The 26245-nt window shown below is 38.8% G+C and overlaps 3 protein-coding genes across 8 annotated transcripts in view; all 3 read left to right on the top strand.

Moving 5' to 3' along the window:
- LOC108006862 (LON peptidase N-terminal domain and RING finger protein 1) overlaps positions 1 to 10507 on the top strand; it is a 29731-nt gene extending 19224 nt beyond the window's left edge. The window contains exons 3-7 of the mRNA XM_036815020.3: positions 5448 to 5566; positions 5629 to 5766; positions 6329 to 6926; positions 7671 to 8629; positions 8693 to 10507. Coding sequence (XP_036670915.3) covers positions 5448 to 5566; positions 5629 to 5766; positions 6329 to 6926; positions 7671 to 8629; positions 8693 to 8959 — 2081 coding nt within the window. The 3' untranslated portion in view covers positions 8960 to 10507. The remainder of the gene's footprint in view (positions 1 to 5447; positions 5567 to 5628; positions 5767 to 6328; positions 6927 to 7670; positions 8630 to 8692) is intronic.
- A 1663-nt stretch (positions 10508 to 12170) lies between these two features.
- On the top strand, positions 12171 to 26198 carry Clk (circadian locomoter output cycles kaput protein Clock). Of its 6 annotated transcripts, none has more exons than XM_036814782.3 (8): positions 12171 to 12541; positions 18222 to 18504; positions 20033 to 20193; positions 20251 to 20432; positions 21861 to 22077; positions 22131 to 22487; positions 22540 to 23165; positions 23752 to 24639. In XM_036814782.3, exons 2-8 carry the CDS (start codon positions 18467 to 18469, stop codon positions 24451 to 24453), a joined length of 2283 nt encoding a protein of 760 aa, XP_036670677.3. In that variant the 5' UTR covers positions 12171 to 12541; positions 18222 to 18466; the 3' UTR covers positions 24454 to 24639. The 6 variants fall into 6 exon arrangements, with proteins under 6 accessions (XP_036670677.3, XP_036670674.2, XP_036670675.2 ...); XM_036814779.3 differs by having other exon boundaries at positions 12177 to 12484; positions 23747 to 26198; XM_036814780.3 differs by having other exon boundaries at positions 12177 to 12541; positions 20045 to 20193; positions 23747 to 26198.
- LOC108006856 (microtubule-associated protein RP/EB family member 1) lies at positions 20683 to 21542 on the top strand. Its single transcript, XM_017070424.4, has one exon. The coding sequence runs from the start codon at positions 20766 to 20768 to the stop codon at positions 21540 to 21542; it is 777 nt and encodes a 258-aa protein (XP_016925913.3). The 5' UTR covers positions 20683 to 20765.
- Positions 26199 to 26245: the final 47 nt, after the last annotated feature.

Below are 26245 nucleotides of genomic sequence, written 5' to 3'. Positions count from 1 at the left end.
GAAAACTTGTTTAGGGACTTTAAAAACAATTACTTTAATTAATTTAGTCAAAAAAGAAGGGCTTTCAATAGTTATAAACGCAATATTCCGACGAAATAAAATAAGTTTTACCCAAAACCAAGCCAATAATATAGTGCAAAACTCAAACATATGGTTATTAACAAAACAACAAAATTAAACATTCATATATGCACACCAGCATATTGGAATAATTTACACAACAATTGTCTGTCATATGGCCTCGTAAACATTTATCATAAAAATAAATATGAGATTTTATAGAATTCTTTACCGAGAATTTCTGTCGCAGATTTAACGCCGAATAGCCGAAGGAAAAATGCTAAATGGTGAAAACAATGCGACTGCCTGCACTTCCTGAAAGTGAATAATTATTATTTGGCTTATATTATACTCGGGCACTGCACATTTCCGTCAACAGCATCAAAAGTGGCCAAGTGAGCGTTCATTCATGAAGACAATTAAAAAGGCAAATTAAGCAGGGAAATGGTAGATGAGTTTTATAGCAATAAATCTGTCTAGAAATGCGAAAATCTCGACAAATTTGAGTTAACAAGGAAATTTAAAGGGGATTTCTATGGGAAATAATGGGTGTAGGTGAGTTTGAGGGGAATTAGCCCAGGTGTGGATTAACCAAAAGTTTTGAAAGACAATTTCGTAGGTAAATTTAGCCAGGAAATGGTGGTCATTATCTTGAAATTAATATGTGGAATTAACCTAACATGAAATTCAGGCGAATCCCATTTAATCATATAAATCTCTTAAGGGAAGGAAATATTTGGCCTTAACTACGGATATTTCCTTTCATTTCTGGCTGAATTATATATGGGATTCTTTGTCCATTTCACTGCTGACATTTCCCTAAATTCGCATATTTATTTCGCCCTTACATCGGGCGAGGGAACTTTACGAGGGTCATAAACTCAACTCCGCACAATTAGCTTCATCTGCATAATGGTCATATTTTATGCGAATGAATGGAGTGTTAGCCAAGGGGGTCTTGGTCTGGGCTCTTTGCATTTATTTGCTTCGCTCCAGTTATTCCCCATCATAGACATCAAAAACGGTCAATTTCCCTACGGGTTTTGGTTTCTCTTCGAATGCGGATTCGGGTTCGGCAATGGCGATGAGAACTGGGATCTCGAATCTGGGAACTGGAAAGGGGGCAACCATAAAGTTTGCCATCTTTTTGCCGCTCGTTTATGGCCGCTCGTTTCCCGTCTCACTTGGCGCAGTTTTATGGGCATTCATTTAGTATTTAGGTCAGTTTTTCGCCACCCCTTCAGCCTTGTGCCCCCCACCCACGAATTTCTCCATTTTCCTTTTACATAATAATCCAGTCTATGTGTGTGCTGAACAATCAAAGCTCGGACCATGCGGCGTATACGCAACGCGTTTATTTTTAGCAAATTGTTTAACGACGATTTAAGCACAATTGAATTGAAAAATTAGAGGGGACAAGGCATTCTTTGTTCTCTACTTTGTTGCCTGGCATTTAAAAATAAATAAATCAAATGATTCAGCTATTGAACGGCTTGCTCTGCAAAATGCCTTTGTCTTTATACTTTATATCGCTCTCATGTTTGTCTTTAGGCGGAAATCAAAATTCTAGGATTTTTGATTTGATTATGCAATCCATGCCAATGCCGTCTGTCAACCGCCAAGGAAAATTCGCTTCTCTCCTCAATATTCATTGCGATTTTTTTTATTTTTGGTTTTTTTTTTCTGTTGACGGTGGGAATTTTGCAAGCGATTTTTAATGTACGTGACGAAATCTGATTTTGAGTGCACACTTGCCGAAATCGCCACTCTTTGGCATGAAATAGATATATACAGGGGGAGAAAAATAGTATATTGATATTATACACTGATTTTTGGCAAATAAAATTGAAAAAAATTTTAAAATAAAATGCTGTGAGAACATTGGTTTCTTTTAAATTGTATTACAGAAAACATTTGGAACACAATTTTAAGGGTTCTCTTTATATTTTTATTTGCCGTTTTTACAGTGTATATTTTGGTAAATCCGTTAGATATATTTACTTTTTGATTGCAGGGGCGTACTTTAATATTTAAATTATATAAAAGGATTTTCCAGATATTTTTTAAGTGTTCAAGAATTAAAAAGCATAGTCTTAGATCTTTCTTTTTGTTCAATTCGTTGATATTTTTTCCAAGTGCACTCGAAAAAGATATATAAATTGCACACATATGAGCATAGTCATATCTGAAGCCAAATGCAATTTATCAACAGTTGAGCTTAAATTGTCTGCAGCGTAACGGAAACTTGGCGTGGAAGATGTTGCCATATCTTTTGGGGGGCGGGCCGGAAAAGGGGGCGTGGCGGGGGCGTCTTTAGAGCGTAAAATTCTCTAATAAGTGCAAATTGTTAGCAGTGGCAAAGGCAAAAAAACAAAAACAAACTGCAGGCCGTCAGCGTTTGGCTTTGCATTTTAATTGAATTTGAGTATTTTTTTTTTATATAAGTATATATTTTTGCCCACTCGTTGGCTGGCTGTAAGTAGAAGTATCTGATGGATACGCACACATATAGTCGCAGATCGAACGGGAAGTAGCTGGTCGCCGAGAACGTGGTCGCCTTCAGGGTGATATAATGTAGAAATAAATATAATTAGTATGCATAATACATACGGTTATGGCTCTGGACTCGGTTGGCAAGGGGATGTGGGAAGAAAATGGCTGGAGATCGACTGATATTATTGCATAACAAAACAGGGAAATCACTGTTAGAAGGGGAAAACATATGGGAAAAGTTGTCGCAGTGGGACTGTCAATTCTGCATCAAATAATAATACTATTCTTAGCTCCTAAGTCAATTTAAAATCTAATTTTATTTCGTTGTTATAAAGTTTGTTATAGCTTTATATTTAGGAATCCTTTAAAGTAAACGAATATACTTCAACCATTTTCTTGTTTACTGTGAGATATCGGCAGTCTGTCAAGGTATAAGGAAAATGAAACTCTCTTATCTGAAATACAAAGACAGTTCAGAAAGCGTTTAAGGAATAAACAGTTAAATAACATTCTTCCGTTATCTGGCAGGCGCAGTAGAGTGCCGTTATGTTGTGGCACCTCCATTCACATAACGCTTAGGCGTAAATCCAATCCCATAAGCGTTATCAGGCAAACAAACCCCTATCACAGGCATTTTGTTTTCGGAATTCATTTCACACCCATAAAATAGTCATAAGAAGTAAACAATAGATACACAATATATAATAAGGGTATTATCAACAAGATATAATAAGGGAAGTAATCAAAACTAGGAAGTTAAGAACTAAATAATAATATATTTAATAAGACCTCTTATTTTTACTTTTTCCATCTGAATAACGTACGTAAATCCATCTGAATAACGTAGAACTAAAATAGGAGGTATTATGAAATACATATATTATTAAATATATTATTAAAAATATTATTAATATCATATAACCAAGCTATTAATATAATAAATATTTAAAGAGTCCTTAAAGAATATATCAGAATAACCTAATAAAATAATATAAATGATATGTTTTAAAATAAATGATATATTTTTAAATATTTTGTCCAATAAAACGGAATAAATATGTATTAAAAATTTCACTTGCTTAAATTTAAAAGGCTTTTACATAATTTAACTCTATAATTTAAATGTAATCGGATGTTGCGACAAATATGGAAAATGTAAATGAATATCTCGGTTGGGAAATTGGCGAAGTGAAGGGAATTGCGATGAGCTTTTTGCACCGGGCATGTAATCACAAATTTGTTCACCAATTTGTGTAACAATTGCCATTACAACAAAAAACGGTTATAGGGCCTCGTACTTAATTTTATTTAGCTACTATTGTTGTTGTTGCCGCTGCTACTGTCGTTTTGTTGTTGTTGTTGTTGCGCCTTTTAATGTTGCGTAATGTTAGGCTACATAATCGCGTTTTCTGTCTTAACAGCAGCTGCGCGCGTCTTTTTAACATTTCGCAGCTCTTTGCATTTAACAGCGAAAGAGTAAATTAGGCGAAAGAGAAACAGTGATTAACAGGCTAAGGGGAAAATTCAACAGAAATCTGGACTGTTAATTTGCCATAAATACTCTTAAGTTCTCTTAGGATGTTGCAATAAGGCATGTTGCTTGCCGCTTGGCAACATTGCCTACAAGTGGCCTACGTGACGTAGCGGGGGTGATCAAAATGTGTGGCAGAGGGGGTGGCAAAGGGGGTGGTTAGGGGTGGCCTGGGAAATACATGACCTAGGCACTGCAATGACTTTCTATTCTAGGTGTTTCGCGCCCTGCCGTTGCTGCTTACCTTGATTTCACTTTCACATTGCATTTACCGATGGTCGCATTTCGCTTTTTTAAGCAGTTATTATAAATAAAAAACACTGTTTTTTAAGTGGTTCCGAAAAACAATAAATCCGTTAGTAAAAAAGATTATTTTAAAAAGGATTATCAAACAATGCTATCATTTAAAAATTTTTTTGTATTATTTTATTTATTTTATTATTTTTTACTATATTATTTATTTATATTTATATGGTCAAGAGAAATTATAATTTATTAAATTAATACAATTGTAATGGGGAATAATTGACAGAAAACCGTTCCTTAACTTATTAAATGATCTTAAAATTTTTTAATTTCACACATTGTTAAGAATGTTCCAATATATATATTTTTACTGTTAGGAAATACTATTTTTTGGCAGTATTATTTCTCGTTCTTTATTCATTTAAAAAGATTCAGGGAATTTATATAACAATGGCTTCGAATAAAATAAATTTAATCAGGACACATTTATATTACTTACTTTGTTGCAATAATGACTTTTAAATCTTTGCTTCGTAATCATTAATTGACCTTATCACTCGGGCAATGACTTAATTAAATCTAGGAGTGCTAAGTATTAGAAATGTTTTAAATTATTGAGAACTTTTTAAAGCAGAGTTATTGCAAATAACTAAAATCTTTAAAAAATTGAATAACTGAAACACTCTGTAAATGCTCAATGTTTAATTAATTAACTTATAATATTTTTATAAATGTACCCAATTAGCTTAAATGTTAAGTGGGTCCTCTGTTAACAGCTGTCAAAATAAACATCCGCCTCCCTATTTCAATAGACACTTAAAAAAATTCACAGAAGGGGAAAAAATCTAAATGAAAAATGTTTGCGCGTGTTGAACATTTGCCCAATCCCAAACCATATATTTTCTGTTTACACGTCTATATCGTTACATTTTAGATCTAGAATATTAGCAGACGTAATTGCCTTGGCCGCACGCCGAAAAATTTCCATACTGCCAAGTTTTGACATTTTATTTAAGTCGGAAAATGACATTCATTAAGAGATATTCTTGATTTACACCGCTCATTTGTCGACGTAAAAACTAACTAAAATGTTCACATTTTCTTTGATTTCTTCCAGCGCCTGCAAATTTCAAGAGTCTCTGCCTGCGTGCCGAAGTTCTTCTAAAATTGAGCCATTTTCAAAGTTCTCTAGCGGACATCGAGAATGCCTTGAGAACGCGCTGCACTTCACCCAAAGTGAGTTTTAATAGTTTATCACCCAAAAATAAATTTTATCTAAATTGTATTTGATTTTTCAGGCTCACTATCTGAGGGCTTTGGCTTTGAGCGGTCTTGGCCGATTGGAGGAGGCTTTGTACAATGGCTTTTTGGCCATTTGCCTCGATAAGAAAACAAATCTCAGCAACTCGGAAATATTTCAACATGATCTCGCCAAGGTAGGCAAAGCTAATAAATCAAAATGCAATGCATTTACGACAAATGTTTTATTAAATGAATTAAAAAATTCATAGCCAAATAAACTTAATTAATAATCTTAAAAATGGCATTAAATACTATTTCTAAAGCGTGGTGCTATTATATACCGCCTTTCTTAAATAATGATTCTGATATAATCACTTTATTCTTGTAAATATTCTGTGCAAAATCTTGAATAACTGCAAGACTTTTAAATTCTTGGTGCTATTATATCCCGCCTTTTTTAAATAATGATTCAGAAATAATCGCTTTATTCTTGTAAACATTCTGTGAAAAATCTTGAGTAACTGCAAGACTTTTATAATCTTGGTGATATTATATCCCGCCTTTTTTAAATAATGACTCAGAAATAAACACTTTATTCTTGTAAATTTTCTATGCAAAATTTTGAATAAATGCCAGATATTAGTTAATGAATTTTGTATTAATTTAAATTAAAAATATATATTTATATTTTATATTCTCTATTATAACCTGTTAAAAATGGCAAAATATACTTACTTATATATACTTCACCCACAGATTCTCCAACGTCTCCTGGCCCAAATGCCGAAGAATCGTTCCTCGATTAGTGGCGCCACGCCCCCTGTTTTCCAGCAGCAGCACCGCAGTTTTGCCACCTCCCGAGCCCCTTATCCCCTCCTTTGGGAGCAGGTGCGCCGTCGCAGGAAACAGCAGCACCACCACCCCCACCACCATCATCACCACCACCACCATGTCCACCTGGACGACGTGGAGGATGAGTTCGGTCACTATGATAACTACATAATGGCCGGCGATGATATGGAGGAGGAGGTGGAGGTGGAGGTTGACGGCGGGGAGCCGGGATCCCTGCACCTGGACGGAGACTTCCTCTTCCCCAGCGCCCTGGACTTCATGGATCACCATCGCCACCAGCGGCACGTCTTCGAGCAGAAGCAATTCGACCTGCAGCCGCGTCGCCATGCCAACCGGAAGCACTGCAAGCGGAAATGGTCGGCGGTGGTGGATCCGCTGGGCGGCAAGGTCGTCGAGGAGGAGGATGTGGACCAGGCGGAGGCGGCTGGCGACAGTCAGCGGTGCAGTCGGCTGTTCGCCGGCGTTCTGGAGCGGACGCAGCAGGAGCTGCAGCGACTGGGAAGTGAGTTTTTAAATAAGGAAGAGGGAATCAAAATGGGTATCAGAAATTGAGATTTATAAAGAAAATAAATTCCATTATATTATCTAAATTATATAAAAGTTAGAGCTTGAATAAATATAATATTGGGTAGAATTTTAAATCCAGTTTTGGAGAAGTTTTAGAAAGTCTTTGATGTAAAACAGCAAAAAGCCATGTTCAGATCATAAAGTTATCCAAAAGAAGTTATCCAGCTCTCGGAAAAGGCTTTTAAAAATTGTAAAATTTTTGGAAAAATACTCCCATGTATGCACCTAAACCTAATTTTAAAAACATAACATTTCCGTGCACTTTATCTTATAAGAATACAATTTAAAATACCATAGTCTCTCTTTTGGGTCTTTCTTGAAAATCTTTTCTTTGCCAAATATTTACTAATTAAAATCTAAAATGTAATACAAAGTATATTTAAAATAATTTATACGACATTTTTAATATATGTATCCTACTTAAAATATTCTATAAATATTTTAGTCCAACTATGGAGATGTATAAGAAAGTCTTTAGTGTAGGTAAATCACAAGATAGCTATGTTGGAATTATAAATAATTTTTAAAAAATTCCTAATTCTTTAGATTAAAAATTGAAATTAATTTTTATATAGGCAAATGACTAATGCGGTTTTCGAAAACTCTTTTTGGGACTTAAAAATTCTCTTAAGAATACCTCTTTTGCCAAATTTTTACTTATCAAACTCCTTCCTTCCAGAGCTGGACGGATCGGCTCCATCGCTGGCGGTGAGCTCGGTGGCCGGGCAGCTGATCGACGCCAGCGACTTCGACTGCGTGGTGTGCAGCCGGACCCTCTGGAAGCCGGTGGTGACCCCCTGCGGACACACGTACTGCCTGGTATGCTTGGATCGTTGCATGGATTACAACTCCCCGTGTCCATTGTGCATGTCGCCACTTGTGGAGTTCAATGTCAATGCCAGTTCGAGTGCCAGTTCGAGTGCCAGTCAGAATCCGAACCAGAATCCGAATCCAAATCAGAACCACCTGCATCCGGGCTCATCCTCGCCAGTTCCTTTCGCGCTGGCCAAGCGGCCAGTGACGAAGTTCCTAGAAGCCGCAATGAAACGATTCATTCCAGACCACTACGAGGCGCGTTTCCGGCAGGAGATCGACCAGGAGCCCTCGGTGCCGGTGTTCATCTGCACGGCGGCATTCCCAGCGGTTCCGTGTCCACTTTTTGTGTGCGAACCCCGCTACCGCCTGATGGTCCGAAGGGCCGTGGAATCAGGGGACAAAACCTTTGGCATTGTGCAGCCAAATGGAGGAAAATCCCGCTACTATGATGTGGGCACCATCCTGGACATCCGGGACTGCGTCCAGCTGGGCGATGGCTGCTCCATCCTGAGTACGATTGGCTGTAAACGCTTCAAGATCCTGGCGCGCAACGAGAAGGATGGCTATGAGACGGCCAAGGTGGAGTACATCTGCGACGAGCCCATTGCCGATGAGCAGGTGAAGATCCTGGCTGGCATGCAGGGTGTGGTTCTGGCCAAGGCCAGTGGCTGGTTCGAGAGCCTGAGCACGGAGCAGAAACACGAGATCCTGCAGAGCTATGGCCAGATGCCGCCACTGGAGCCCAACTGGGAGCTGATTAGCGATGGACCGGCGTGGGCATGGTGGGTCATAGCCCTGCTGCCTCTCTCCCAGCAGCTGAAGGTGGGTTACAGACTTTTTTTTAGAATTTTTTAAAACTTATTAACCCTAAATTAACCATCTTAGGTGGACATCCTGGCCACCACCTCGCTGGAGAAGCGGCTGCGCGCCATCGACAAGACGCTGGACTGGCTGCACGATCTGAGCCACCCACAGCAGCCTACGCACCACCCGCTCAACCACCACCCACAGGCACCACAGTCGCCGCAGCAGGCCCATCATCTAGATCTCGACTGCGAGGAGCAGGAGGCCGCCTCTTCCGGTGCGGATGAGTGCTGCCTCTTTGCGGAAACCGGAAACGAGCCGCACACGGATGAGGAGCTGCTCCTCTAAAGACGTTCCTCCTATGAGTAAACCGAAAAAAAAGAGAGAAATTAAAAGTCAGATACACATCCGCGTGAAGATAAAACACACACACACTTTTCTATGTAAATTCTGTGTCTAAGCCATTTCGTTTCGTAATCGAACGTTACATGTTAATCCTAGGGGCCAAAACCGAAAGCGAAGCAACTTTAGCAGAACCAAAATTATCACTAGATCAGCAACATAATCTTTAGCTCTAGCCTAAAACTTTGTGTGTGTAATGTATAGTAAATGTATATTGTGTGTGTAAAAAAAACTAGAGAGCAAACCAGAGATATTTGTTTAGAAGAAAATGTACCCAAAACAATCAAAAACTTGCTTTTGGCTCAAGCCCTTACCCAAAATACCCATAAATGCTAACTTTATTTCCCTCGATCGATACAACCACATTCCACAAATCTAGAAAACACGTTTGCCATAGCAAAAGGAGCAAAGGAAAGGAAATAAGCCAGAATAGATAAAATGATAAACTCTAACAAACAAAACTCATGGTTTCTACAAACAAGATACACAAATTTTTGAACATAAAACAATTTTAAAATTACTAATAAAATACCAAGTCAAAGGCCAACAAACATACACCTAGAGAACAAAAACAAAAAGCAAACCAATCGGATGGGAAAGAGCCAAGGAAACAAACTCTTAAAAAAAGTTCAACTTCTTTTCGTTTACTTTGTATAAGGCGGCTGGAACTCTAAGACAATCTGCAATATTTTTTTGATATACCTAAACGAAACTAAAAACTATATATACAAGAAGTAATTAGATGAAAACTGAACTAGCAACTAGTTATGAAGGAAGTGAATGGGAGAACCAATGTGTAAAGAAATTTCAAATTGCCTTTTTGTTGATTACAACCCCTTCACTACGAACTCACTCTAACCTCTGACCCCTCTCTATAACACCCTACTCTCTCTTGATTATGCCTAGGCTAACTAAATGATATGCTCACCTATATATACCTAAATATACAACGCTATATGCTTAATGCTTGTTTCTGTATTCGTATCTGTATCTTCAGCCCGCATTCCTATTGAAGAGATAACTTTGATATAACTCTGTAAACATTAGCTAGATCTTTTTTGTCTTTGATTTCTTCTACTTCTAAGCCTCACGCTCATTTTGTTTATTCTTTTCTAATCTTTCGAGCTCTCCCTATAAAGCAAATCAATTTTAGAAACAACAATTTGCTTTATCAGTCGGCACATCTTTATCTTTGTAAATATCTTTTATCGCATAATCCTTAAATTATATGTATATCTTCTACGTTAGCTATAGAACACGAATTTAATTTTCAGCTCAACACAAAATAAACAAATAAATCAACAATTTTTGTCAACTAAATATTTATGTAATTTTATACAAAATATACACATACGTCTAAATTAAATCATTTTGTATTTAAGTTTAGCAACTAAACACAAACCAACCCAAAATTTGACATCATTTTTTGTGTCTACTTTATATGGAGAAGTTATAATGTAAATCAATATGAAAATATAATTGAAATTTCTTAAATTCTTAAGAACAAAATCAGCAACATTTTTTCTCTGCGTTTTTTTGTGCTAAACATTTTTTACTTGTACTTCTTAATTTAATAATGATGTAAAATAAAGAGGAAAACAATTGAAATATAAAATAAATGTGAAACATAATTATTGTATTTCTTTTTGGGGAAGGTGTATATAAGATTTGGTTTTCCAAAGACTCTAAATCGATTTCTGCTCAAATGCATTTTCAGGTTGATCCAAAAATACAACTGACTACTCCACTGGGTCGCTGAAGAAACACATATATATCCTGTGTGTTGCATAAACCTATAAAACTTTCAAATCAAATCGAGAAAACTTGTAAATTGCAAATCGCGCGCTGAAATGTTACGTAAGCATCTAATAAATACGAATTTCTAGTGCTAGCGGTTCGCGATTAGGCAACTAAGGAATAAGAATTGGAATTATAAGTTTATATGCTGCATTTTCAAAAAGTGAGGTCGTAGTGCTCGATTCAGAGTTGAATTCTTTTCGAAACGATCTGGGAGAGTTGAGAAGGCGGAGGACCGCAGAGGTGAGAAAGGTAAGGCCAGATCAGACTTGACCACACTAAACTTTCTTTATACTTATGAAATATTCATAGAAATTTGCATACACATTGAAAGGAAAACGAAAAAGTGGCCCTGAGTATTTGAAATTTAAAAAAGAAAACGAGCTAGTGCTCTAGAATTTTGTTTTCATTTTTTTATGTTAAAAGTTTTTTTAAATATATTTAAAATTGTTTTTATTCGTTTGATTAAGATTACATTACAAATTTAGTGTAACTTTGGTATTCTTTAACTAGAATTTATTAAATCTAGTCTATTTATTGACGAGTTAATTTTTTTAGAATAGAAAATAATATATAATCCGTGCTTAAACTTTTATAAAACACAAATCAGAAAAAAACATTTTAAATGATCTCAGTTTTGAAACTATTATTAAAAAAATCGTTTAGCATTTAAAATCGTGATACACCAAGTATTTTGGAAAAGATCAAACTATTTTTGATCAGTTAACAAAGTCGGAGACTTTTTGTAAATTAATTTGAAATTAAAGAAAATAAACTTGAAAATATTCTGTTTAATTAATCAATAAGCTCAAGAAATATTTGAAATACAAAAAAAATATTTACAATTTACTTGTTGAATTCACATTCCTCTAGAAAATTGATAGTAAGGATTTTAAAATAATTTTTGTAGTTCGTATAAGCCTTCTTTACGTTCAGGGGAAAGCCCTTCGCCCTCGCCCAGTGGTAAAAACCTCCCCCTATTCGGACCTTCAACTTAAATCGCAGACCAACAGAACCCGCTGACTCACCCCCTGGGCGGCCAGAAGAGAGACCCTTATATCTGTAATCTCCAGACGGAATACCAGAAACACGCGGAATATGGACAACAAACAAAAAGGTTGAAAGAACACTACAGAGACCCATGATACTATCCGATGTGAGAGCGACCTACTCAGAGAAGGCGCCTGTGTGAGCTGATAGTTTGATAGAGCGGTAGATAAAGACTCGACTCAGGCCCGCGATCGGTGCAATTGAGTGATACGTGGGGTTCTGAGTGGAGAGTACGTATTAAATAACAGCCGAGTGGCCGGGCTCAATCAGTCAGTCAGTCAGGTAGCGCTCGGAATGCTTGCACACATCGCGTATACGCCCCGGCCGGCAAAAGGCATCGAAGCCGACTTGTAGACCCACTCTCTCGCAACCGATACCATCGCACTATCTTTGTATCTGTGAGAACGTTTCGATGCATTTCGCGGTTTTTCGTTTATCCACGGGCTTTTTGCGTCTGTAGTTTTTCGCGAGCTTAGAATTTTCAGTTCTCGTGCATTTATTCAGTTTGAGTCCAGCACGCGCAGCGTCAACGAGCGGATCTCTCTCTTCTTTTTACCGAATCGGGTTTTCGATTTACTCGTATTTTCTCCCGTTTTTTTGAGCGTGCAGTTTTTTATATTACAAGTATTTAGCCGATCCAAAGCAAAGTCAAGCCGTCTGTCGTCGATATTGTCTCTGACTGTAACCCGATCGCAAATTACACACTTTTTGCTTGTTGGATTCGGTTTTTGGTTTGGTTTGGATTTCGAATTTTGTTTGTCACTGCCTCCTCGCGCTTCTCCAGAATTTCATCTGTATTTTAAGTGCTGATAGTGCCCTAAAATAAAACCTTTTTTTACCTTTCAACACAACAATGAATTAAGACGTCCGCAGAAAATACCTCAAATGTTTTATTTTTGTTATTGGATATCTGTTTTTTTTTGTATGTGCATATATGTCACCAAGTGCAAGCCGGTGGAAGTATAAAAAAATGAGCAAAGCAGAACGGGAAAAGTTATTATGTAACCTTTCAAAATGTTTTGCACACACGCTTTATAATAACAAGAAAATGGTGAAAAAATTCTTTAAGAATTAAAGTGCAAAGCTGGAGAAAACACAAGTAGATAAGCCACCGAACAGGAATATAATTCTGGGCGTTTTTTATAAGCCAATTAAAAGAGTGTAGTTATAAATAATTGTGACTGATGTTGTAATAAAATAGAAATGCGGCACAGAAGTGTTTAAAAAGCTTAGTAAAATGATCTGTAAAGAAAATCCAAAGTCTCAACGATCGCATAATAATAAAATTTCCATTCAAAAATGTCTGTAAGCTAAAATCAAGGAAATAGTTCGTTTAAAGCACCTGAATACATTAACTAATTTTACTTCTAATTACCAAAGTTGTGCGCCAGAACCGAAAGCTTGAACCTTTTAAATCAGCTGCGACCAAATTGTGAAGTGTGCCCCATAAAAATAAAGTGAAACAAAAGAAAAGTGCATTTGGAAAAACATCCGCAGTGACAAAAATACTATTAGAAATATGCGGCACCGAAAAGATAAGGCAAAAACCAAGGCAAAGATACGGGAAAAACGAGAAGATAGTTTTTTCGCAAAACACCAAAGTGCATTCAACCAAAAGCTACAAACAAATTATATGGTCGAGAGTATTTTCTCCAAACTTATAATTCAGTTTAGTAAGGCTTTGACTAAGTGATACCCGAAATATATATAATATTTATAATATATTATTATAAAATTTAAATGTATAAGAAAAGGTATCTTTAGGCTGGATTGTTTATTGCATTTGTGTTGTAGCATTTTTCAATTGTCAATGTCGGTATATAGTGTTTGTGTTAGCTATTATCAGGTTATAGAACAATTATATCTTATACGACCTTAGGGGCGGTTCGTTTTATAGAAAAGATAAATCTGTTGATCGTATAACTTTTATTGTTAGGAAAAGCTACCTTTAATGCACAATCCGATTTTTATAAAATTTATTAATTTTAAATTAAAACTTCTACACCTCAGATATTTTTTTTTCAATACATGTAATGTTAATGTAAACAAAACCAAAACCTTTCTAAAGTATTTTTACATCTGTTTAGCTTAAACAAAAAATATTTTAACTATATGGCTTACTTTTCTGCCAAAACCCTTACAAATCTACAAAGATTTGTATATTAGCTTAGATTTCCTCGAAAGAATTTTCATAATCGCAACTAGCTAGGTATTTCCCCAGTCGCTTTTTCAACCCTACCCTTTTCCATTTGTTTTATTTTAATTTTTTTGTATTTTTCATTGTTGACTGACAAGTCTCGGGTCTCGGATCTGGCGTCTTTTTGAATTTTTGAAACGTCATCGTCAGCGTTTGACTGCCCCGAGTATCTGTGTGTGCCAGTCTGCCTATGTGCCAGTGCGCCTGCGGTGGTGTGAGTGCGCGTGTGCATTTTGTGCAGTGGTGTGCGATCATGCGGTAGCCGCACACGCTCTCAGTAAAAGTTATTTCAATTGACAACTAAAAAACTATAAACACATGCAAAAGAGGCCTTAAACATTAGCGATTCAACTCTGTTGTTTTTCCCTTGTTTTTGGTCGAATAAAATGTGGGCCAATTACGAAATGTTACTAAATAATTGCTGCAGTCAGCTGCACTTTCTAGACATTTTCGCTTGGGCTTGCAGAGCGTATACTTCATTTTCAGTTTGAGCAAATAGGTTCTTGGTGATACGGTGAGATAAGCAACTGATTGACAACTGCTCTAGGTTTTTTTTGCGCAAATTTTAGCTAGTTGGAAACGAAGAGAGATAACTTAAGGAAAGCTTCTGACTGTTTTTTAAGTTGGCGGTAATTATTTGGTAGGGCACTGAAGTATCTAATGACTAATTTCTACTCAAGGTTCTAGTTCAAATGGAGATGTCCTTCTTTATGATTACAATTCAGAAGTACTGCAAAAATAAATAAATTTATTGCGTAAAATATATTATATAGATTGATTGTTTACCCTTATACCTATTTAATTCAAATGTTTCCTCAAATCCAATAAACATTATTACAAATTTCTTAGAACAAAGTCTTCCAACAAAGTCGTTAAGTATTTCCACTTCCCATGTCAGGTTCTATAAAAATATTTCTCACTTAGAATTTGAAATTCCTCTTAAATTACAACTAACTTTTGCAGTTTGTAAATCCCTTAACATAACCCATTATTCCACCTCTCCAATTTTAGAGTATTTCCTCAGAGAATCCCAGACTTAATTGAACCCACTAAATCATGACGAGATGTGATGATGAACTGATGATATTGAGCAGGCGGGATGCTAATGATTAAGTGCTCATCACATCTGTTGATTTATTATTAGATTGTTAACTGTTTAGGGAAAGGCAATCCGAGATCCGTTTACTAAAAACATTCAATTCAGAATATTGTAACTCTTTAGTGGAAACCGGTTAAATGTACAGGCCTTTAACCCTATAAGTCATGAAATCAGTTTGGAAATAAACTATACTTAAGTCGCTTTAAAGGAAAATTAGCGGGAACGCACGCGGCATAAATAAATCAATGAACGCAAAAGATATAAATAAAATAATAGTGAAAAATTTAATTAAGTCAAGTTTAAAAGAGAGACGAAAAGTATTACAAGTTTTGCGGAAAGAGAAATAGAAGGGAAAAGCGGCGAGGAAAAAAAAAGCTGTACAACGGGTCGTATGAGTGTTCGGTATTATCACTCACACACGGACACTATGCTGTAATCGCAATGCAATTAGCAAAAGCTCAAGTTCACTGACAAAGAAATCAAGAGAGAGAGAGGCAGAGACATACAAATGGGGAATATACTCGTATATACACATAGGTAACCCACACATAGGTAGTATGCGATAATTTCTGTAACTGAGCGAAGCTTTACAAATGCAATCAAATGACGTTAGTTTCCCGCTTTGCCGTGTGCCCGAGCGAGACAGCAGGCGGTAGAGAGTGCAAGTGAGCGGGACGGGGCGACCACGGCCGACAGAGAGAGAGGCAGAGATATAGCCACCATATCTCCCGACGCCCGAGAGTAGGTCAGTCAACGATCTTCTCCTGGGTTGAGTAAACCTGCCACTCCAACCGGCTTTCTGCGCCTTCCTCTATTCCGAATTCCATATTCCGTATAGCATGCTTTTTTCCGATCAACTGGCTTCCGCATTGCAAAAATACATAAATCTGCCATAAAACTCATATCGGCAATGATGTTGTCAATGCCAAATGTTTAATATACCAGCTTCTATCTGGGATAGATGATGGGTCTAAAGCGGTTTCATTAGTCTGCTATGAAGTATATCATTTTGTAATGCCTTTAAAGTTGATTTATGTGGTTTAGTTCGCTGGGGTGAAGGCCAAAAAGTAATTAGTAATAGCTATATTAAAACAGTTTACTTACTTATGTAAATCATAGTAATACCAATATTATAAAAAGTAAATGCTGACAGTACAGAACTCTGGATAAACTGACTTTACATTTCTATGATTTAAAAAAAATATATTTTTCTTCAAGAAATCATATAAACATACATAGATTTTTAAAGGAAAATAATTTAATTTGATCTACCGAACTTTTTAAATTGGAATACTAGACTCTTATAGGTAATACGTTCCATAATTTAACTAAAACTGCAATAAATAACTTTATAAGTAAATATTATAAACCAGAATTACGAAGTGCAATTTATCAATGCTTTTTAGAGTTTAATCATTTTTTGTCAACAATAAAAATACTTTATTTTTAAATCAGTAATGCTATGTTCCTAAAGAAGAGTGGTTATTTGAATCATAATCAAACAATCTAAAGATCACCCTTCTAAACATTTTGGACTAAGATTAATTAGGATTTCATTTTAGAAAGTGATTGATAGTCTTACTACTCGAAGTCAATGAGATTTTGCTTAACTATTCCTAATCTGTACTTAACCGGTAATTTAATTATAGTTACAAGAGCTATACTGATAGTGATAATGCAGGTTTCCTATAAAAACAGTTTAAAGCTGGTTTGAATTTATTTGAAGTCTGTGACCCAATAATGCTAGAGTTTACAAGTGAGACAGCCAGGTTGTAATTGGACCACATTCCTCGGGGTAAAGCTAACGCATTCAATAATAATACCTGACACCCTCTCTATATGTCTCTATCTTAACCCCTTTCTATGCTTTTTTCACTCTGCGACAAGCCAAACCAACCGCACTAATTGCAACACGAGCCATTAAGCGAGTCACTGGCAATTATCTGGCAACATTTCAAGTCTGGGTTTTGGCCAACAGCTACTTACGGTTAACCAGCAACACTTGGCCAAAGAACGGCCAGTTTGCCGCCTTTGATGTGTATTTAAAATGCCCTCCCACGTGCGTTCATATGGGAAATTATGAGCTTCGCTTTGGGTCCTTGGTCAAACGGAGCCAAAAGGGATTAATTACCACCGGCACAACAGATGGAAAGCTGGGTAATTTTAAGCTGCTTTGCACATTTTAATTAAACACTGATTTTTCGTCAATGTACCGGCTTTAAATGGGTTCAGCTCCCACGTCACTGGCTTTCCGGGAATCAAGTTTTCAACTCATTCCCAAGGGGCAAATGCATTTAACAGGCTTGCAAAACCATTGACATTTACTCAAAAGTTTTCAAGTTGTTGTTTGGCAAGAAATTGCTTTCCGCCGAAGCCCCTTAAATGCCTTACCGTCAATTAACAGGGAATAATTTTGCGGGTGTTAAAGAAAATGACTTTAGGTGCAGGCAATGATTGAGAAATATTAGAGTAAAGTGAAATCGATGGAAATTCAAATGAAAACACAGAGTTATGCAATCGAGGTGGGCTTATTTATAGATGGGAAAAAAAGGGGCAGCATCCGCAGCCGAATTGCGGCTGCAGTCAGGCAATTGGTTAGCAGCTGCCCCACTCACACTCTTAAGCCAGGCCAGTCCAACCACCCAACCACCCAACCACCCAGCCACCCAACCACCCACTCACTCCAACCACCAAGTGGTTGTTATGGCATTCGCTGAACGCATTTTGTAACATGACAAAATAGCGTAGCATACATTTCAGGGGTTGCAAATGTGCAACATTGATTGGCACGGCCAACTGGCAAATTGGCCACGGGGCCTCCGATTGGGGAGCCTGCGCAGGCGCAGCTTATTCTATTACATAACCTGGCCAGAACCAGAACCAGAACCGATTCGAAAAGGATGCTGCCAGTTGGCGAAACCGAAACAGAACCACAACTGCACTTGTTGCTGACAGAGCGCGGCGTTTGGCGATACGTTTCGCATAGAAAACGCGACGGGAAAAAGAAAATATACCCTCATACCTAACCTAACTCAACGAATTAAAGTTAATAATCCCCATTGCAGTCATTCAAAATGTGGCATATTGAGCATATGGAAATCAATTGTTGCGTGAACATTACCTGAACTTTTGAGCCAAAAGAAAGAAACACATATGAACAAAATTATGTGAGCGTGAAAAATATTTGTGGCATTCGTGAGCAAGTCTTCAAAAGAAGTTGAAAGTTTTGCACTTTCTTCGGTTCCTTCTCCTTTCGGCAATAGTTTTTAAAATTGTGCGGTTCGAAGTGGATTATCCGACAGACCCGAAAATGGACGACGAAAGCGATGACAAGGATGATACGAAAAGGTAAATTGACTACACATTAAGCACCCATACTCATATATCCCTGGCTATTCATAAATAGATAGCACAAATTCTAATCTGCAAGTGACAGTTGACAAGAAGTGAAAGAAAAGACGTGTATATGGCGTTTTTGATAAATTTTCCACAGGGTGAAAGTGGAATGTCCCCCCTTGACTATTATTTTTCTCATGAATAACTGTATTAAGAAACCGCCGCTGTCGTCATAAAATTGCAGGTAGCCCCCCGTCCATTTGGCCCATTCACACCCCCTGAATCAATCAATGAAAACTAAGTCGTGGTAACTCAATTCCTTGATCCGTTCTTGCCAGCTTCAATGAGTTGTAATCCGAGTGCAAATTCGATTAGCTCGTGTCATAATTAATTTCACCTGGCCTCTTGGCGTTTATCACATAATTATGAATACCAGAAATTATATTAACAATATTGAAATGAATGCCTTGGACGGAAATCCGTAAGCAATGAAAGAGTTTGACATTGGTTTATTATATCGCCTTAAGGACTATTTTGGTTAAAAAGTTTGATGATGAATTGGATTCAAGTTTATTTGGGTTTCATAACTTAATCTTTGGGTTTTTGTGAGCAAATTGTATCAATAAGTATACATGTTTTTATCATTTTTAGATAAAACAATAATCACACAATAGGTCAGTAATATTAAAACAACTTTCATATCGCGATTACATATTTCACTTAACATGCAACTAAAAAGAATCTAATCGATATTTGATTAAAATAATTTACTTTTGTTTAGGTATATATTTTTATTAAACGAGAAAGATTCGTTTATAATGGGTTATTCTCATATGATGAAAAGTATATACTAAGAATATTTTAAAATGCACAATTGTGGTATCTGCAAAGGTACCTGTGTGTGTGTAAAATGATTTACAACAATGATTTTAAACAGTGAAAAGAAAATGTTAAGCAATTGTTGCTCCTAAATGACAGTAAGAAAACACCAATATATTTTAAGGAATTCAATTGTTCTGGAAAGCTCAGTTTCTTCAATACATTAAATATTGTGCTTAACGTATGCGAGGTCTCCTTGTGAGGTAGACCCCCACCTAGACTCCTTAAAAAATATATTCAACTCATTGCCCTTCAATTAACTCTAAAAATACTGCGAGGGCCCAAGATAACCGCTCATCAACTACCATATCATACCCAAATAAACTGACAATAACAATAGTCTCAAAACTGCGCTCATCCAGCAGTTAGTGACATGCAAATGCCAATGGCAGGATAGAAAAAGTTAACTGTAGCGCAGAAAATTGAAAGTGACAAAGGGCACACAACCCTCCGGGTCCTTGGGAAAATCCGGGATGGTGATAGCATATGGGCATATGTGGCTAATCAACGCCAGACAATGCCTCAATAGAGGCGGCACACGTGGGTCACAGGCCCACTCACCTGGGGGTGCAAATCCCGTTTATTATGAAATACTCTCAAGCAGCGAGCGTCTGACGTTGTTATCCGTAAATGCCACCCATTGATTATTTTTAACTCGTAGCTTCCTTTGCAGAAAATCGCGTAATCTCAGCGAGAAGAAGCGGCGGGATCAGTTCAACTCGCTGGTCAACGACCTGAGCGCCCTGATATCCACATCCAGCAGAAAGATGGACAAGTCCACGGTCCTGAAGTCCACGATAGCCTTCCTGAAGAACCACAATGGTATGCTCTCCGCACTCTATATGTTATATCCTTAAACTCAAAAACGTATTACATCAGAGGCCACCGACCGCTCGAAGGTTTTCGAGATACAACAGGACTGGAAGCCCACGTTTCTGAGCAACGATGAGTACACCCACCTGATGCTGGAGTCTCTGGATGGCTTCATGATTGTGTTCAGCAGCATGGGCTCCATATTCTATGCCTCGGAAAGTATTACCTCCCAGCTGGGCTATCTACCGGTGAGATAACTATTTAAGATACATCATTCTCCACTTAAAAATCTTACGAATGTTACATTTTTAAGCGAAATCGCTTGGGAAATATGATATTAAAAGCCTTAACTTATCTATACCGTAAAAAAAAGATTTCCTTAGAGAGCAATTTAATAGAACTTAAATATAATTTAAATAAAAATCAAATCAAATCATCACCTTCTATCTGTGATGGTTTTAAACAATCTTTTATAGCAGGCCACGATATTTAAATCAGTAACAAACATTCAGTGAATCAGTCAGTTGATTCTTAAACAAGTCAGAGTTATTATACAAAACCTAAAATTTATTTTATAAGTAATGTCTCCCAAATTTAAAATGGCTGTGAACGTGTACTCTACCAACGTGACCTCGGACAATCCTTCGCGTTACGAAATGCTATCCTGGGTCAACCAGATGCTGCAGGCCCAGTTCTCCAAGGTCGAGGAGTTGTGCACCGGAGCGGCTTACTGTCAGTTCATGGACATGATGTTCCCCAGCTCGATTCCGGTCAAGCGAATCAAGTTTCGCACAAACCTAGAGCATGAGCACTTACAGAATTTCAAGCTCCTACAGGCAAGTTTCAATAAAGTGTCCGTGGACAAGGTAATTCCCATCGATAGACTGATCAAGGGACGTTTTCAAGACAACCTGGAGTTCCTTCAGTGGTTTCGCAAGTTCGTTGAGGCCAACTACAGTGGCCGGGCCTATGATCCCCTATCGGCCCGAAATGGTGTTGCCATGGGTCTGGGCTCTGGTCCTATCAACCCTAAGTTACAGAAACAATCGCCTAGTTCCACTCCTCGTAGTGATACTTCGGAAAAGCCCTCCCCTAAGCCAGCTCCGGAAAAGGCCAAAACAAAGAAAGAAATTGAATCACTTAACAAGCAATATTTGGCACTTTCCAAGGAGTTCGACGAATACTCTAAATATATTCCGGAAGTGGAAAATGAACGAGACTTCTACTTCAACAAACTAAGAAACATTAAAAATCTTTGCCAGAGAAGCAAAGTAGCTGACCCCAAATTAAGACCTTTTTCTGAGAAGGTTTTTCAGATTATTTACGCCGATAAGGTGAACAGACGAAACACCAACTGAATCTTATTGAAAACCTTTTCAAAATTTTTAGTTATTTTTCATATGCATTGCTTATCTGATCGGTTTATAGTTTTGTTATTATCTTTATTCAACGAACTTATGGAAATTAATCTTTGCGGAATATCAAAGATTGTTATCACTAAATACTATGCAAGAATTATGTGATTTAATAATATTAAGGATATGGAAGTCAACAGAAAGTATTGAAATGTTAGGGGTATTTAAAATTTTATGGGTAAGATTAAATAGTTGCAAGATAATATATGGAAAATTGTCAATATTCAAACTCGGTTCTTACCTAACTTGGTCGTCTTCCAGCAAGATCTGTACAACATGACCATATATGACCTGGCTTACGAGATGGACCACGAGGCGCTACTGAACATCTTTATGAATCCCACTCCCGTTATCGAGCCCCGACAGACTGACATAAGTTCCAGTAATCAGATCACATTCTACACCCATTTGCGACGCGGCGGGATGGAGAAAGTGGATGCCAATGCCTACGAGCTGGTCAAATTTGTGGGTTACTTTCGTAGGTAGCCGTGCAGCGAGTTTCGGTCACCTCCACTGATGCTTATCCCTTAGGTAACGATACCAATACCTCCACGGGCTCCAGTTCGGAGGCATCGAATGGTTCAAATGGACAACCCGCGGTGCTGCCCCGAATCTTCCAGCAAAATCCCAGTGCGGAGGTGGACAAAAAGCTGGTTTTTGTGGGCACTGGACGGGTACAGAATCCTCAATTGATCCGGGAAATGAGCATCATTGATCCGACTAGTAACGAATTCACCTCAAAGCACAGCATGGAGTGGAAGTTTCTGTTTCTCGATCACCGGGCGCCCCCGATCATTGGCTATATGCCCTTCGAGGTTCTGGGCACTTCGGGCTATGACTATTACCATTTTGACGATCTGGACAGCATTGTGGCGTGCCATGAAGAGCGTAGGTTTGATTATAATCTTATCTTTTATAATATTAAAATTCCTATTTATAGTACGACAGACGGGAGAGGGAAAATCCTGCTACTACCGATTCCTCACCAAGGGCCAACAATGGATCTGGCTGCAAACGGACTACTATGTGAGCTACCACCAGTTCAATTCCAAGCCGGACTACGTGGTCTGCACCCACAAGGTCGTTAGCTATGCGGAGGTTCTCAAGGAAAGTCGAAAGTCGGAGGGTGAAAAATCCGGAAATAGCAGCAGTAACAACAACAATGGCAGCAGTAAGGTCATAGCATCCACGGCGAACAGCAGCAAATCCGCATCTGCCACCACAACTCTGAGGGATTTCGAGCTGAGCAGTCAGAATCTGGATACCACATTGCTGGGGAATAGCTTGGCCAATTTGGGCAACGACACGACGGCCACATCACCCGCCGTCGACTCCTCACCCATGTGGTCCGCATCGGCTGTCCAACCGTCGGGTTCCTGCCAACTCAATCCTCTGAAGACCTCGCGACCCGCCTCCAGCTATGGGAACATTAGTTCCACGGGCATATCCCCGAAGGCCAAGCGAAAGTGTTACTTCTACAACAACCGGGGAAACGATTCGGATTCTACGTCCATTTCGGCGGACTCGGTTACCAGTCGACAGTCCATGATGACGCACGTCAGTACGGTGGGTATAGCAAACAATATAGGAAAAATGATCAAAAGAGTAAATATTAAGACATCTTTATATGCCTTCAAGTCTTAAACAAATTATGAGACTATCCGTATTCTTAGTGCCTAAAAATTAAATTGCAGATTCTTTTAGGTTTACGAAAACACTATATATCGTTTAAAAAATGCTTTAACGCCATTGCTATTTGCGTATATCGTAATTCGACGCAAGATTTTATGTGAAATTATTTATTGACTATTGATTTACACGCGAAACTTGTTCTATAAAACTATAAATATTTATTACTTTATGGAAAAAATATTTACCCAGTGATCATAACGTTCTTCAATCGTGCAAAAACGCTAGAGAATATAGGGTCCACCTGAAGGTCAGGTGTCAGGACATCAGCGAGTGTGAATTGGTATCTCCTTGATGTCCTGACACTTGCCACCTTCGGGGTATGGACTCACAACAGCACTCCATTAAATCGTGATTTCTTTGATTCCTTTTGGAACAATCAAAAATTTTTACTCCTTCGATCATCGAGATGTTCCATAAAATCAATCCCCCTAACTAACCTCCTGTAATTTCCTTAGCAAAGCCAACGACAGCGATCGCATCACCGAGACCACCACCGAGAGCATCACCACAGTCAGTCACATCACCACCTGCAGCAGCAGCAGCAACAGCATCAGAACCAGCAACATCAGAGCCAGCAGCAACAGCAACAACAGCAGCAGCAGCAGCAACATCAGCAGCATCTGCAGCTGCAACAGCAGCTGCAACACACAGTGGGCACTCCAAAACTGGTGCCCCTGCTGCCGATTGCACCCACGCAGATAATGGCCAGCAATGGGTGCCAGTTCCCCCAACCCGCCTATCCGCTGACCAGCTCCCAACTGGTGGCACCCACCTTCCTGGAGCCACCGCAATACCTCACCGCCATTCCCATGCAACCTGTGATCGCTCCGTTTCCGGTGGCGCCCGTCCTGTCGCCCATTCCTGTCCAGGCTCAGCCGGATCTGCTGCCCGACACCGTGGTGATGACGCCCACGCAGAGCCAGCTGCAGGATCAGCTGCAGCGGAAGCACGACGAGCTGCAGAAGTTGATCCTGCAGCAGCAGAACGAGCTGAGGATCGTCTCGGAGCAGCTGCTCCTGTCCCGCTACACCTACCTGCAGCCCATGATGTCGATGGGATTCGCACCGGGGAATATGACAGCGGCGGCGGTGGGAAATATGGGGGCAGGTGGTCAGCGGGGACTGAACTTCACCGGCAGCAATGCCGTCCAGCCGCAGTTTAATCAGTATGGTTTCGCCTTGAATTCGGAGCAGATGTTGAACCAGCAGGATCAGCAGATGATGATGCAGCAGCAGCAGAATCTGCATACGCAGCACCAACACAACTTGCAGCAGCAGCATCATAATCACACGCAACTGCAGCAACTCAACCAGCAACAGCAGCAGCAACAACAGCAGCAGCAGCAACAGCAGCAGCAGCAGCAGCAGCAACAACAGCAGCAGCAGCAACAGTTGCAACTCCAGCAGCAAAATGATATTTTACTGCGCGAGGATATTGACGATATAGATGCCTTTCTCAACCTCTCACCCCTGCAATCCCTGGGCTCCCAGTCCACCATCAATCCCTTCAACTCCAGCAGCAATAACAACAATCAGAGCTACAATAATGGAACAATGAATAACGGCAACCAGAGCAACAACAATCGCAGCTCGAATCCTCCGCAGAATAACAACGAGGACTCACTGTTGTCCTACATGCAAATGGCCACCGAGTCGAGTCCTTCGATCAACTTTCACATGGGCATCAGCGATGATGGTTCGGAAACGCAGAGTGAGGATAACAAAATGATGCACACTTCCAGCGGCAATCAGTTGCAGCAACATCAGCAACAGCAAATGCTGCAGCAACATCAGCAGCAGTCAAACAACTTCTTCAGTGCGAATCCCTTTCTCACCAACCAGAGCCAGAACCAAAATCAGTTGCCCAACGATCTGGAGATATTGCCCTACCAGATGTCCCAAGAGCAATCGCAGAATCTATTCAACTCACCACACACAGCCCCGGGCAGTAGTCAATAGCAGGGCCCCAATGTATATAACTCTCTTTAGCGATAGGGTCGATTGTAAGCACTCCACCCCCGAAAACACCCCGTTCATCCGTGTATTATCAAGTTTGGCCTCTGGCTCTCTTTATCGAACCGCCTCCCATTGGAAACCCAGAGCTAGTTGTAGATCTCAACAGACTGAGTATTGTCCTATCCCCCGATTCGCGTGTTGTATATAAACGTAGGCGTAGTAGAGTTCTCAAAATATTCCACTGTAAGTAGATTTTAAACACTAATATTACGGTTAGTTGATAGCAAGAGCCCATCGTTTCCATTAGTTAGCCTTATCCAGTAAGTGCCATCGGGGCGCAAACAGGGATCTCTGATACGTAATCGAACCTTTAAGCCTAATCCTAAGTTACTTGTATTTAAAAATACACCGAGAAGCGATTAACTAGCGAACGAGTTGAGCAATGCTAATCCAATTCCATATTATTTTCAAGACTGGGCTTCGCCATCGAGGTCAAACAAGATATTAATCATACGAGTTAGTGTTTATTCTGTATGCACATAGGATACGTACATATATATGTAATTCAAAACTCAGGTTGAGATTGCAACTGACATTTATTTTGCTGTGAACATATTCCCATAAGTTTTCTCCAGGCCCGATCTTTTCCGACAGTCAAAATACCATTAGTTCAATCGTTATTCCCGCTTTCCCTGTATTACCATTTTGCTGTCGGAAAAGTTCGTTCGAATATGCTTCGATCTTCAGCTGATAAAGAGCCAAATGCTTTAAACTTAGAACTTGTAAATGTGGAAACAAACTATCTTAAACTCAACTAAAACTACCTTAATAATTCTAGTTAACTCTGTGTTTAAGCTCTGTACATACCTATAGGTCAAGTCGGTAGAACTTGATTAAGCCTGTAAATACGAGATCGAAGGCGATGATAATATAGAACTCTTTTGTATATAACATGCTATTAAGAAAGAGAAATGAACAACCTAATCAAATCGAAAAAAA

The sequence above is a fragment of the Drosophila suzukii genome, chromosome 3 (genome assembly GCF_043229965.1).
Source record: "Drosophila suzukii chromosome 3, CBGP_Dsuzu_IsoJpt1.0, whole genome shotgun sequence".
NCBI classification, from domain to species: domain Eukaryota; kingdom Metazoa; phylum Arthropoda; class Insecta; order Diptera; family Drosophilidae; genus Drosophila; species Drosophila suzukii.
Note: the sequence above shows the minus strand (reverse complement) of the source record. Positions and strands in the feature narration are given on the sequence as shown.

Bases quoted from the DNA above. Each gene is read 5' to 3' on its own strand.
- LOC108006856 (XM_017070424.4), top strand. From the start codon at position 20,766: ATGTCTCCCAAATTTAAAATGGCTGTGAACGTGTACTCTACCAACGTG.
- Clk (XM_036814779.3), top strand. From the start codon at position 18,467: ATGGACGACGAAAGCGATGACAAGGATGATACGAAAAG. The intron at 22,078-22,130 runs GTAGGTAGCCGT...CTTATCCCTTAG, and splicing joins CAAATTTGTGGGTTACTTTC to GTAACGATACCAATACCTCC. The intron at 23,166-23,746 runs GTGGGTATAGCA...TAATTTCCTTAG, and splicing joins TGATGACGCACGTCAGTACG to CAAAGCCAACGACAGCGATC.